This window comes from Hoplias malabaricus, chromosome 5, assembly GCF_029633855.1.
Source record: "Hoplias malabaricus isolate fHopMal1 chromosome 5, fHopMal1.hap1, whole genome shotgun sequence".
NCBI classification, from domain to species: Eukaryota; Metazoa; Chordata; class Actinopteri; order Characiformes; family Erythrinidae; genus Hoplias; species Hoplias malabaricus.
In genome coordinates this window covers 6,314,959-6,329,181 of record NC_089804.1, presented here as the reverse complement: position 1 = coordinate 6,329,181, position 14,223 = coordinate 6,314,959, and the positions used below count along the sequence as shown (strand labels likewise).

Below are 14,223 nucleotides of genomic sequence, written 5' to 3'. Positions count from 1 at the left end.
GAAGCAGACACAAGACGGAGGAACAGTCTTATGACGAGGGGAGCACAAACAAGAAACAATACAAAACAGAACACAAAACTGAGCACGTTACAGTGTTGTTCTTTGAAGAGGAGGTTTACTTTTGGAGTTGGCTTCTATAAATATTGTGGGTCTCGTTATATAAAATTGTAAATATTAAATGAATTATAATTACTCCTGCTTCTACATATGTATTAATACCAATACAGTTATCTGTAGGAATTTGGCTCATTTATGGCTGTTATAAACTGATTACTGTCCCATTTTTAGACAAGAAATTAAAGTTGTCTAAACTATTATTCAAACTCACACCGTCTCCTTTAAACTTATGAATTCAGGAAATCTAATCTTACTTGTTAAATGTTGTTCTAAACCATATTTTCTGCTGCTAAAGAGGAGATTCTACAAAAGTATCCAGCCCACTGGTGGTCCAAAGATGGTGCTCGCCTGGCATACCTTAGAATCAACAACTCTGCTACACCTGTAATGGAGATACCTCATTTTCTGGGTGGGGTCTATCCCTCAAATGTGCTCTACCCATATCCTAAGGTAAGAAAAGACAATATTTTTTAGTATTCTTCACTACAATCATCACCACAACGACTACATGTCAATCCGGGTGTGTTTTTTTCTGTCTGGGTGTCATGGTAACCCAAAACGTTAGGGGTGACTGACTGTGAGAATTTGTCCACAGGTGTCAGTGTATGAATGACTGTGTGTGTGTGTGTGTGTGTTGTTTTGGACAGGCTGGATCCAGTATACCTTTGGTCAGATTGTTCGTGGTGAATCTGTATGGACCAGCCCACACGCTGGAAATGATCCCACCTGACTCACAGAGCACCAGGTATGTAGGGGGTGTGTACGTTCTGAATGCCATTAGGGATGGACAATATTACAAAATACAATTTCATGATTCTTGAAAACGAAATAAAATAAATAAAATAAAAAAATAAAAATAAATACATAAATATTATTATAAGTAAATGGTAAATGGGGCGGCACGGTGGCGCAGCAGATTAGTGTCGCAGTAACACAGCTCCAGGGGCCTGGAAGTTGTGGGTTTGATTCCCGCTCCAGGTGACTGTCTGTGAGGAGTGTGGTGTGTTCTCCCTGTGTCTGCGTGGGTTTCCTCCAGGTGACTGTCTGTGAGGAGTGTGGTTGTGTTCTCCCTGTGTCTGCGTGGGTTTCCTCCGGGTGACTGTCTGTGAGGAGTGTGGTGTGTTCTCCCTGTGTCTGCGTGGGTTTCCTCCGGGTGACTGTCTGTGAGGAGTGTGGTGTGTTCTCCTTGTGTCTGCGTGGGTTTCCTTTGGGTGACTGTCTGTGAGGAGTGTGGTGTGTTCTCCCTGTGTCTGCGTGGGTTTCCTCCGGGTGCTCCGGTTTCCTCCCACAGTCCAAAAACACACGTTGGTAGGTGGACTGGCGACTCAAAAGTGTCCGTTAGGCGTGTGTGTGTGTGTCTGTGAAGGATTGGTGCCTCCTCCAGGGTGTATTCCCACCTTGCGCCCATTGATTCCAGGTACGTTCTGGACCCACCGCGACTCTAAACTGGATAACAGATAATGAATGAATGAATAAATGGTAAATGTTAGTAAATGAATAAGGGCCAATCTGTATTACCTGTTAGGCTTTCTAATATTTGATCAATTGGAATGGGATACATCTCTTCAAGTTAGAATTATTTTACCTTAAACTCAGAAGAACCTCAGGATTTAAACTCTGATCACCTGACGATACTACGAGACTTTAGACAGCAGCACCACTCGGGAGCGCTGGCTAGATCTGTTTTTGTTGAAATGAGTTTGTTCAGTGTTGTGGAAATGCTGACAACACCCACAAATTACTCAGTAAAAGCATATCGCAACATCATTTATTGTGATATAATATCATAGTATTATATTGGCTACTCCAAAGACCTTGCAGGGGATATATAACAATTGGGCTCTGAAGAATGAATTCAGGCGCCTTCAAAGCATTTTGCAGTGTCTCTGGGAACAATTGAAAAGCATATGCAATCAAAATGTTAAATTGATGCTGAATTATTCATACTGGACTTTCATTGTCTTTCATTTGTTTTGCCAAATCTCCGTCTCATTTTAGGTACTTTCTGGGCTTCAGTTGAATCTTTAATGTCCCCCATGTGAGGTTCTCTGTAATCTATGTCGATTTGTCTTCTGTGCTGCTTTTTATATGTCCTCTATCCCTCTATATCCCTGTCTACGGCACCCTGAAGAGACAGCTACATTTCCGTGGTAAGCTGGATCAGTAGCACTCGCCTGGCCGTGCGATGGTTAAACCGCGTCCAGAACCAGTCAGTGCTTTGTGTGTGTGAAGCCACAACTGGAGCCTGCTCAGAGGTGAGAGGGTCAGCCTTTTTTTTCCACTCAAGACCACTGAGTATCTTTATCTGTGAAGTGTCCATTGATTCCAGCCTCATTCCGCATGCTGCAGGGCTTGTGCAGGGGGATTCGGGGCAGCTCTGGCGCCAGCTCAGCCAAATTTCACACTGGATGATTTCTCCCTCCATGAAAGGTTCAAAGGAAAGCGCTCAGCCTTAACATTAAACCACCAATTTATAAATGCAGTCCAGCTTAACATTTAAAGGTTGCTCCCTTTGTAAATGTGTGTGTGTGTGTGTGTGTGTGTGTGTGTGTGTGAAATATATCCAAGGTTTCACTTAAGTCTTCTGAGATCTCCAGCTTACAAATGTTACTAATATATCACCACTGGTTTTTTTTAATAATTTAAAAACAAATGTACGTATCCAGGTATTTTTAAAAATAGATATTTTTGTCTTGCTTTAGCCTCCCATCCACAGGAGGTGAAAACGCTCTCCAATTTGGAGATTTTTGAAAACTCTGTTGTCAGTGGTGTGTTGTTTCCGGGCAAAACTGAGCTTTTTTTCAAAAACGTTGACGTCACACAGCGTGTCTGTCTCTGGCTGAAATTCAATTAGCTCCTCACTCCCTGCATAGTGAAGTACACAAGTTATAAAACTACACTGTATACCTTCAGATATCACTAGATTTCAGGCTCCCACATATTTATTATCTGTAACCCTTATCCAGTTCAGGGTCGCAGTGGGTCCAGAGCCTACCAGGAATCATTGGGCGCAAGGCAGGAACACACCCCACAGTGGGCGCCAGTCCTTCACAGGGCAACACAGACACACACTTTTGAGTCGCCAATCCACCTACCAACATGTGTTTTTGGACTGTGGGAGGAAACCCACGCAGACACAGGGTGAACACACCACACTCTTCACAGACAGACACCCAGAGGAAACCCACGCAGACACAGGGAGAACACACCACACTCCTCACAGACAGTCACCCGAAGCAGGAATCGAACCCACAACCTCCAGGTCCCTGGAGCTGTGTGACTGCGACACTAACCTACTGCACCACCGTGCCGCCCAATATAATTTATGTTGTATTAGAAATATATAATGCACTGTTAAGATCCAGAATCCATGGCTTGCGTAGTGCACTACATAGGGAGCACTGAGTGATTTGGGATTAAACCTCTGTGTTTCGCACATGCTTCATTGTGTTTGGATGTCTCTCTTTAAGAGTTATTATGGCCCCCTAATGCAACAATTTTTGTTCAAGTCTGGATGGGGATATTTAAAAAAATGGAAAGAGGAAAATCTCTAATTCTAAAAATACCTGGATACGTGTGGATGGAGCCTCAGAATCATTGTAAGCTGTTAAGCAAGCACTTCATGAATTGAATAAGGCTTAGAGGAATAGGCCCTACACAAAACTGTAGATTCTCAGTGCTCCTCGCGGCTCTTTCTATAGCTTTGTTCACACTGCAGAGCAAATCGGATTCTTAAATCAGTTTTTTAGATTGAGTGTTCACACTGGACGTTTCAAGGGCCTAAATCCATTGTTGTATGGCCTCAGGAGACTCCCTGGTGCCATCTTAAGGGCCGTTTCATTTCTTTACGAAGGGTGTTAAATAAGGCCTGGAAACTAGTCAACACTGATGCCAGGACACGCCCAGAATGCATTGTGACATGTCAAATTACCATAGCAACGGCAAAAACAATGTTGTTTATACAAAGTAAAGTAGTTTATTAAGTGTTTACCCGCCACCAAACAAATCTGCACCATGCTTAAAATGTCAAATAAACATATAATACATTATTACAAAATAATTATTTAACACTCTGGTTACGTTATAAATGTTGAAAGAATACTCAATGTTCCTCTGTTGTGATCATTCTCTGAAATGTTCACCTTGTTCTAGATATGACAGTGTAGAGTTAGGTTTAGTTCATAGAAAACGTAATGTGCAAATCACTAAAGAAGTCAATTCCGAATTGAAAACGCCTCGTCACTGGATTCCTTTTCTGTGGAGACGCCATGTTTGTGAGAGACCCAGCCACATCAGTTCATGTTTTAAAATTATTTTAAGGCTTTCATTTCTATCCTGATTTCACACTCATTTTTAGTAAATAAAAGGACCGTTTGTGATACAGCGCTGCAGTAAAACACCAGTCCTGTTCTATTCCATTCAAAACTAAAGTTGTACATCTGGTTAGAGCCTGAAACATTGTCCTCTCACGCATGGGGGGGGGGGGGTTCTTTTTTAATTCATCCGAGAACTTAAATTAACGTTTCGGCATAGCTGCTCGAGATGAGGGTGGGTACATGAGCTTTGCCTGACGTAAACAAGGACTAGTGTCGTGCAGACTGACCAATTAAATGTTTACAGAGAAGGTTATCGACCAATAACGGTAGCTCTACACTCAGACCGTCCAATCAGAAGATTTTAGGCTACTTCGCCATGCCCCCTTCTCACTCAAGCGAACCAATCGGAGTAGGGGAGGGCGGGACTAGTTTGTGAACGAAACTTCTAGAAGTTCTGTGTAAGCTCTAGAAAAACAAAATCCCGGACGTTTGCGAAATTCCGGCCGGACATTGTTTTTAAGTCTAGAAAAGTGGACATGTCCGGGTAAAAGAGTACGTCTGGTCACACTAACACTGCTTTGTAAGTGAAAGAATTTCAGCAGCACTACAACAAGCAGCCGTTATATTTTGTAGCTAATGGAATCCAATTCCAAATGTGTGTTGAGTGCTGTGAAAAAGTGTTTTTATGTTTGTCATATTAAGTGATCTTACATCTTAGGTTTTTATGTTTGTGCGCTTGAAAACCTAGCATTATATCTGAATTAATGCAGTTATAAATATGGATGGGCTCAGATTTGGTGACAGGCTGGAATATTAGAGAATGTTGATCGTATTTATTGATGCTAGAAGTCCTGAACTAATAATGTTAAGGGAGCAATCTTTTTTTATTTTCACTTGGGGGGATTTATGAACCTATTTCAATGCAATAAAATAATCATTTTAAGGTTTGCCACGTGCTTGGGAGTGCTCTGTTTGTCCTATACTGCACTGTAAGGTCTTAAATCATTCACCGTTACATATATGCAGTGTTATAGTAAGCCATGAAGGGACTACTCTCCTCATAGCGCTCTAAACTGCAGTGCCATGTCCCTAAAGAAGAGCAATGTGTTGCAATATCCTTCAGAGCATTCCTCTGTTATATAACCTATACGTTTTTCTGGCACAGAAGACAGACACATTTTTTATTTATAAGCTGTGACACCTTTCCCCCCCCCCTCTCTTATACACTCAGAAACACAAAATGGCTGTGGACTTTCTGCAGAATCAGCAGCAGGTAGTTTCAATCTTCTTCTGTCTCTCCTTCTCCTCATCTCCCTCTCCTCCTCTCTCTTCATATAAAGGTGGATGTACAGCATAATCAATTTTCAGCCCCCATTGTTTTATTTATGAATGCTGCGTCCGACTGGGACAGTAATGAATTGCATGAAGCTGCGTGCGTTCTCATTGATCGGTCTCTGTGGTGTGTGTATTGATGGTGGCTTGTCCGACAGGAGGAGCCGTTGTTCTCAGCAGATGGCTCTCAGTTTTACCTCACACTTCCTGCCAAGCAAGGGGCCCGTGGGGAGTTCCGCCACATCGCCAGCCTCCCTGCCCAGGTCTGTGGGAACGGTCATTTCATACTGTACAGCTCAGTGCTTTTAGTCATGTTTGCTTTAGCTGTTAATGAATCAGACCCAGCACCTCCGTGGCTCAGTGTACGATAAGATGAGCATCAACGTTTGTGTGCAGAATTACATACAGTTGCGGGATGCTTTAAAAGCACAGAAGGGTAGTCACACCGAATCTCTGTCACTTATAGAGTTAGATATAGCTGAAATGTATTGTATTCATATATTGTGGCATACATCAACTCTTAAAGTAACACTAGGTCATATTTTTACTTTAAATGTCCAGCTTCGAAATCAATGTGATGTTTCACAGACCTGTTATAGGGAGAATAGAGCCTCTGCTGTTGCTATTCTGGGCTCAGCACTATAGAAACCACACTGTGTAACTTCTGGAGGTGGGTAGGAAACCAGCCCCCAATATCCCTCCCACTTGGACTTGAGTTCAGGACAGTGCTGTAAAAGTAAATTACGTTCTGCAACTGTAATGGGAGCCCAGGAGCATAAGTACCAAATCTTACCTAGTGTTACTTTAAAGTGTGAATATATATATAAAGTGAGTTACAAGAGTAATTTGGGGTCTAAGTTTATTTAGGTCCATTTTCAGATCTACATATATCTTACAGATGAATAACTATATAGAACAAGGACAATACACCGTGGACCATATGTTCTCTGCCTAATTTTTTATCTCCATTTACTCTGTTCATCCATCACTTTGGGTGGTGTATCATTCTCACGACTTAAGTGTTATTGTTCCTCTTAGCACCCAAATAATATCAGCTCAGTATTGGTCCTGAATGCTGATAAATGGGATAAAGCATGTCAGATTAAAGAATACAATTACAGTGTGTAAAATGAAGAAGGCCAGATTAAAAAATGCTCTTCAGGACCCCAGTGATCAGGTATGATTTGGGTGGTGGATCATTCTCAGCGCTGCAGTGACACTGACGTGGGTGGATCAGACACAGCAGTGCTGCTGGAGTGTTTAAACCCTGTGTCCACTCGCTGTCCACTCTGTGAGACACTCCTAGGTCAGAGACAGTAGCTCATCTGTCACTGCACAGTGTGTGTCGGTCGTCCTCTGGTCCCTAATCAGTGACACAGGACGCTGTCGGCTGGATGTTTTTGTTTGGTGGATTATTCTCAGTCCAATAGTGACGCTGAGGGCTTTAAAAACTCCAGTAGCACTGCTGTGTCTGATCCACTTGTAAAAGTACAACACACGCTAACACACCACCACCACGTCAGTGTCACTACAGCTTTGAGAGTGATCCACCACCACATCACACCTGCTCTGTGGGGGTCCTGAACATTGAAGAACAAAGTGAAATGGGATTAAGAAAGTATGCAGAGCAACAGGTGGACTACAGTTTGTAATTGTAGAGCTACAAAGTGCTCCTGTGTGGTCAGTGGCGCTGACAAAATGGACAAGGAGTGTACATTTCGCTCTGTGTCCGTGTGTACCCTTCAATGTTGAATGCTGTCTTATCCTCACAGGAATGTTCTGACATTAACTCTGTGCCCTGTTCACTGCATAGTGCACTGTCTTGGGGTGCCGCCATTTTGTAGTGGTGTCCGAAAGCATAGTGGACATTTTCAATGCACTGCAAACAGCAGTGTACATCCCATGTACACTAGCGGATAGCAGATACCCATAATCCACCTCAGTGTTAAAAACCTGAATGAGGTTGTGTCCAAAATCATTCATTACCCTCTTGAATCAAGTTCCCTACAACAGTGCACTGTATAGTGATTCATAGAGGGAGTAGTGACTATAGAGATGTTGCGGACACAGCCCAGAAGATGGTGTTAACACTGTTCGTTTCCAAATAAATGTTTTGGACATACAGAGTGTATATCAATGAGAGCCGAGGTTAACTGAGCCAAACTGGAGATGAGATGTTGAGAGTCTAGTGTTCACTAACTCCCTTCTCAATTAAACCACTTTTCCTAATTCTTAATATTGCTACATAACGTTCCCCCAAATAGACCATTTCTTCTTTATCAGTCTGTGCACTGTATGTTATAATATACTACACAGTTATTGTATCAGCTTTCTCCTCAAAACTAAGCGCCTCGTTACAGATCTATTGCATTATCCAGTGTGTAATATTATATACTGTTCTATTCTGTTTTGCCTTATGACAGCTGGGGGATTATGTATTTTATTAATTTTGTCTTTATCTTCATGTACTTATTTTCAAGCTCCACCTGCTTTTAATGTGCTTGTATTCATCCCCCTTGTTCCCATATTCTCTCTCTCTCTCTCTCTGTATGTGTGTGTGCCTCTCTTTCTCTCTGTCTCTGTTCTCTTTCTCCAGCCTGCTCTTCCCTCTGCTTCTCCTCGCTTTCTCACCTCAGGGAACTGGGACGTAACTGCACTTTGTGCTCTGGATGAGAAGAATGGTAAAATGTACGCAAGGACTGTCTTTACCTTACACGTGTAACTCTCGCAGCTTACAGCGATCCTGCTCAGCACACAGAGGCACAGCAGATGACATTTAATTCAAGCTCAGCGGCCTAATTTGGATTTGCACAGAGTGTAATGAATTTGTAACTTGTTCTGCTGTCTTCTGTCGTACTAGCGGTTGCGTAAGGTGAAGCATAAGCTGTAAACTCTTTCCAGAGCAGGGCATTTGCATATTCAAATACCCTATCGTTAGCCGAATTGCCTCTCGTTGCAAGTTCAACATAGTCTTGGAGTCTTCTGGGCTTTTAATGGAGACCAATAAGAAAGATTTAAAAGGGCGTTCTGGCCTTATATTAACTAGTTTAGAGCTGCAGTGTGAAACATATGAGGTATTGGAGACGCTCTAGTGGAAATCTGTAATGGAACATCTGGAACATGAGGAAGAACATTTTCTAACGTAGGTTGTGCCCCAACCCAGAGCACATTAATCTGATTTTGAGCTTACAGCAGTTTTTCACTGCTGTAAAAAACTGCCAACCGAATGTAAGTGAATACATAGACATTGTAGAAAGGGAGGAGCTTCTCACAGCTAGAAAATGTTCTCTTGGCTCTCTCCCAACTAGTGATCTAGTCTCTACGCAGTGCACTTCACCGATTATTAAACTAATTCTACTACACATAGACAGTTCACTAAATGTGAAATGAGAGAGGAATGTGAAGCTTATATCATTAAAATGTTTGTATTATCTCACATACAATTCACTATTTTAGTGTAGGAACTGTTATTTTATGACCTACACTGCACTACGCAGTGTAGAAGGATATATTTGAGTTTCAGCCTTGGAAGGAATGGCGGACAGCATTTTAGCCACAGCTTGGTATGACGTGCATTGTCATAGCAACAGTTCGTCATGTCCTTTTAGTAAGAAACAGTGTAGTATGTAAATATTTTGTTTACTAACCTTCCAAACAAACATTTAAACCAGTTAGTACATAGTATAACGTATATACTGTTAGTGTACAGTACACAGTTGTGACGCAGCCACTAAAGAGTGCACTATTAAAGGTAACTGAATTCAGAACCGAGTAGTGAATGTCATCTAGTGGTTTCTGGTGGTACTGCTACATGAGGTGACCAGAAAATAAAACTCTTCAACTTTATGTGAGCGCCTCAAGGTTAGTTTCCTGATTAATTTGTAGACTGCAATGTACCAATTGTCTAGAAGGCTGGCTTTTAATTTACCCATTGGAAAAGTCACTTTAGCCGTCATTGCAACAATTGGGCCCCTGAGAGATTTGGCAGGAGCTGCCACTGAATGCTAAGCATACCTTAAAGAGTAATTGCCTCCCAAGACCTATTATTTTTAACTAACAGCTGAGATAGATTGCTCAGATATAATAAAATGTACCAGCTCTGGTCTCAATTTGAACACATTTTTCTAAACAAAATAACAAAATTTACATTTTTATGGTCAGTTCTGACTCTGGAGCGCCCCCTCTGCTTCACCTCAGTTATAGGCACAGATGACGTGTCATCATCCCAAATAGTAGAGCGAGGGAGTATGGCTACCCAAAGTGACCTTCTTGTTTCTGAGCATTTTTCAAATGTTAACTAGGCGTGGAGTGAACTGGGTGATGTTACTTTTTAAAGGAACATTAGGTAGTCTAAAGCTGGTTTAACCTTAAAATTACAGCTTCAAAAATCATTGTAATGTTTCACTAACTTTTAAAAGGGAGATTAGAGCCTCTGTCTTTCCTACTATGGGCTCAGCACAGCAGAAGCTACGCTATGTAACTTCTGGAGGAGGGTATGAAACCAACACCCTCCCCCTTCCCATTGATTTCAGTACAGTGAAATCAAAAAATCCTACCTAGTGTTCCTTTAATAATAAAGAACATTCTCAATGCATTTTTCTGTGTCCCTGACTTTTTTATTACCGCCCAAAAACTTATTATCCAAGGCTTCAAGGTTTCTATATTTTCTCTCTCTTGCAGCTATTTCCTGAGCACCGAGGAGTCAAGACATAGCAGACATTTATACAGGTGAGCCTGTGTCTCATGTTCTGCGCTCCCCACGACTGTAATTGAATACTTCATCATCCTGAGTGGTGCTGCCTAGGCGCTCTAAAGCTGGTCCCTCAGACTGCATTATTTGCATCTAAATTTCAGAGAGAGCACACCTTATGAGAGGCTTTTATGAGCTTGTTAATGTGTGCTCATTTTGAAAGTCACTGTCCTCCTTTAAGGTGCTTAATTTTTATCTGCACACCTGCTAGAGCTACCTCCTGCCCTTCTGGATCACTGGTTACTGTGTGCCATCGCTATCTTGAATTACAATTAGTCAAGTCCTGCCAGGGTGAGGAGGGCCAATGGGACAGCAGGTTTGGGAACATTTGTAAGCAGCAGATGAAGTTTGCACTCTGCTGAGCTCCAGGCGAGCGGTCTGGCTAATTCGCTTAGCAGTAATGGGAGAGGATGAGGGAGACGGTGGGGAGCTTATGGAGGAGCAGTGTGACTCGCTTGGATGTAAGGAGTGTTCCCTAACCCATGATTAATGCCTTAAGCCTCACAGTCACTCAGCTCAGGCCGTAAGTTCTCATTGATTTTTTATTGCAGAGCTCCTAGCAAAAGGGAAAGAACAGAGCAGGCTACTTTTAGTGAAGATAAGAAGTTGCCAGCTTAGTGCAAATGTGTTCTGACCTAAGGACCAAATGAAATTCTTATTTTTAATATACTTATTTTTCCTTCTGTTAACAAAGGGAGTGGGATATATAAAGAATTTGTAAATACTGGGATTTGGCAGTATTCATCAGCCAAGTAGCTTTTTTCAGCAACTTCCAACACTTATTCTAACAGGCAGGGGTTGATGTTTCCACAGAAAAGCGTAAATGTTTATTGCCATTGCACCAGAGAATTGAGTATCCACATTTAAAGCAACAATAGGTAGTATTTTTACCTTAGAATTACAGCTTTAAAATCACAGTGGTGTTTCGCTGAGCTGTAATAGGGAGAATAGAGCCTCTGTCATTGCTGCTTAGTGCACAGCACTGCAGAAACTGCACTGTGTACCTTTTAGGGGCAGGTAGGTAACCCCCCTCAACTCTCCCCCTTGACTTCAGGACAGTATATTCACATGGCAGTGAACACAAACTGTTTCTGCATTTCCCCCGACTCAGATCCTCCAGTCCCAAGCCTGCTTCTTTAACCTTTAGGCCACAGATGTTCCCAAAGCCCACATTCTCTTAGTCTCTCAGAGGCAAACACAGTTCATACACTCACACTGATGCCCTGTCTCTATATGCGTATTCAGGGTGTGGGTCATTGTCATGTTTAAGGACAGTTCTTCAAGTTCTAGCTTGAGGTTATCCCTCACCGGACATTCACACCTTTTGGGTTTTGGAGTTTCAAGCAAAAGTAGTTAGTTTCAGTAGCTTTGGGTGACGTGACCATGACATGCTGTTATCAGAGATAATAATAATCAGGGTTTTTTTCTTTTTAATGTTATTTAATCAAATTGACTCTCTCTGTCGCAGTGCTGAACTTGGAGGAGTGTTTCATCGTCACTGTCTGACCTGTGACCTCTTTGAGCGCTGTAGCTTCTACAGAGCGCACTTCAGTCCCAACCAGACCCACTTCACACTCTACTGTTTAGGTAGGGAATCACAATCACATTCATACGGATAAAATAAAGGCGTATGATAACATTACTCAATATTTATGCTGACAATCAACAAATAGTTGCTCAGACAACAGGCTGCCTGTTTGGTACATGTCACATCTGTACTAAGAAATAATAATAATAATAATAATAATAAAATCAATATAATCTTTATATAGAAACTGTTACTGCAGCAAAGAGGGAACACGCTCTCATTATAGCCTTCATTTCAGAAGAAGTGTGATAAAGCAGGTTTTCACCAGCTGTATACACAGTACTGTACAGTCTTAGGACCCTCAGATAATGATATATATTTAAACTAATGCCTTCTCAGAGGCGTGGAGCTTGTGTAAAGTTATATATAATCACAGTAAACACAAAAAAACACATAAGAGACATAAGATAATGTTTCTCTATAAAGCAGTGGGTGAGAGTGAGTTTGAAGAACAGTGTTTTGTTCAGATTCTCTTTGATTTACATGAATTTGTTAAATCCACACATTATTTAAAATCATTATTGATTCACCACTAAAACTAGGCACTGGATGATCACCTCAAATAATACACACTCCACCAGGAGAGACTTGGACAAAGTTAAACACATTCACACACAGAGGATCATGTGATCGTGTTTATTCTAATGTTGGGTGTTGTGGTTTTTGATGCACTACTCAAATAAATCACTTTTTAAATCTCATAATCTCTGGGGCCTAAAACTTTTGCACAGTACTGTCTGTATACAGTAAAATACAGGATCAATTTTACAGTGTATATCTTTTTTTTCCCACAGTAATGTATTGTAAATTATATTTGTGTTGTACTCCAATATAACATTTACAATTGATAAAAAAAGCATTTTTTAGTAAATTTCACAGATTTTTTTACAATTTATTTATATAGAATTATCTGTATTTCAAGTGATGGCACCAAAGCAAAATAATATAAAAAAGAAGTATTATATTAATTTTCAGTATGATGATATATATATATTGCCTTATTTTTCACCCCTAAGACACAACCAAACCAAACCTTACTCACTTTGTTCTTATGTCTCTTAACATTTCTTTACATTGTTATTTGTTACTGCAGGCCCAGGGGTTCCAAAGGTGACCGTCCACAGCACAAGTGACCCATCCCGTACGTGAGGTTTGATTTCTTGCTGCTGCAATATAGGCAATTTACATAGATTTTCACTGAAACCGTGTTTAAGAGAAAACATACTGGATCTACAATAACAGACTGTAGTCCATCTCTTGCTTTGCATACTTTTTAGCCCCCTTTCACCCTGTTCTTCAGTAGTCCTGACCCTCAACAGACCACCATAGAGCAAGTATGATGTGGTGGTGGATTATTATCAGGTCTGCAGTGACACTGACATATTGGTGGTGTGTTTGTGTGTGTTGAGCGTGGATCAGACACAGCAGTACTGTTTTAAACATCAGTGTCCTTGCTAGAGAGACTATAGATTATAGATGGACTACGCTCTGTAACAACAAGGTCACAGTGGAGCACAGTGTAGATACATAGATGTCACTTTAATGTTAGGGCTGATAAGTTTATATTAGATTTTAATTAAGCTTCTGGTGGCGTTTTTGAGCACAACCAAACTAGCTAAACTGCACAAAAGTGATGTAAGACCAAGTGATGGAACCAAAAGCTGATGTAAGATACTTGCAAGAGAAATTAGGTAATTGCTTACAGAATGGCTCATTTGATATCATATAATTAGCCTTCAGTGAAATGTTGTAGGGATTATTAATAAAGCTTGCACTCACATGCCCCCTGCTGAGATGTAGTTTAAGAATTATTTATCTAAGGAAAGCAGAGTTTTATGTTGTTTATCTAGGCACACAATGACAATTCAACATGCTTTACAAAAGAAATATATTACTATTCATTCATTCGTTGTCTGTAACCCTTATCCAGTTCAGGGTGGCGGTGGGTCCGGAGCCTACCTGGAATCACTGGGTGCAAGGCAGGAACACACCCTGGAGGGGGCACCAGTCCTTCACAGGGTGACACACGTTCACAATTAGTCTCACACTCACATCTATGGAGACTTCTGAGTTGCCAATCCACCTACCAACGTGTGTTTTTGGAGTGTGGGAGGAAACCG

The 14,223-nt window shown here is 41.3% G+C and overlaps 1 protein-coding gene across 1 annotated transcript in view; it reads left to right on the top strand.

Annotated features, from left to right (window-relative positions):
• The window catches only part of LOC136696725 (inactive dipeptidyl peptidase 10), a 75,227-nt gene that overhangs the window by 50,802 nt on the left and 10,202 nt on the right, over positions 1-14,223 (top strand). The window contains exons 9-17 of the mRNA XM_066671368.1: positions 413-567; positions 765-862; positions 2,249-2,372; positions 5,665-5,706; positions 5,924-6,028; positions 8,362-8,453; positions 10,446-10,493; positions 11,984-12,102; positions 13,197-13,244. Coding sequence (XP_066527465.1) covers positions 413-567; positions 765-862; positions 2,249-2,372; positions 5,665-5,706; positions 5,924-6,028; positions 8,362-8,453; positions 10,446-10,493; positions 11,984-12,102; positions 13,197-13,244 — 831 coding nt within the window. The remainder of the gene's footprint in view (positions 1-412; positions 568-764; positions 863-2,248; positions 2,373-5,664; positions 5,707-5,923; positions 6,029-8,361; positions 8,454-10,445; positions 10,494-11,983; positions 12,103-13,196; positions 13,245-14,223) is intronic.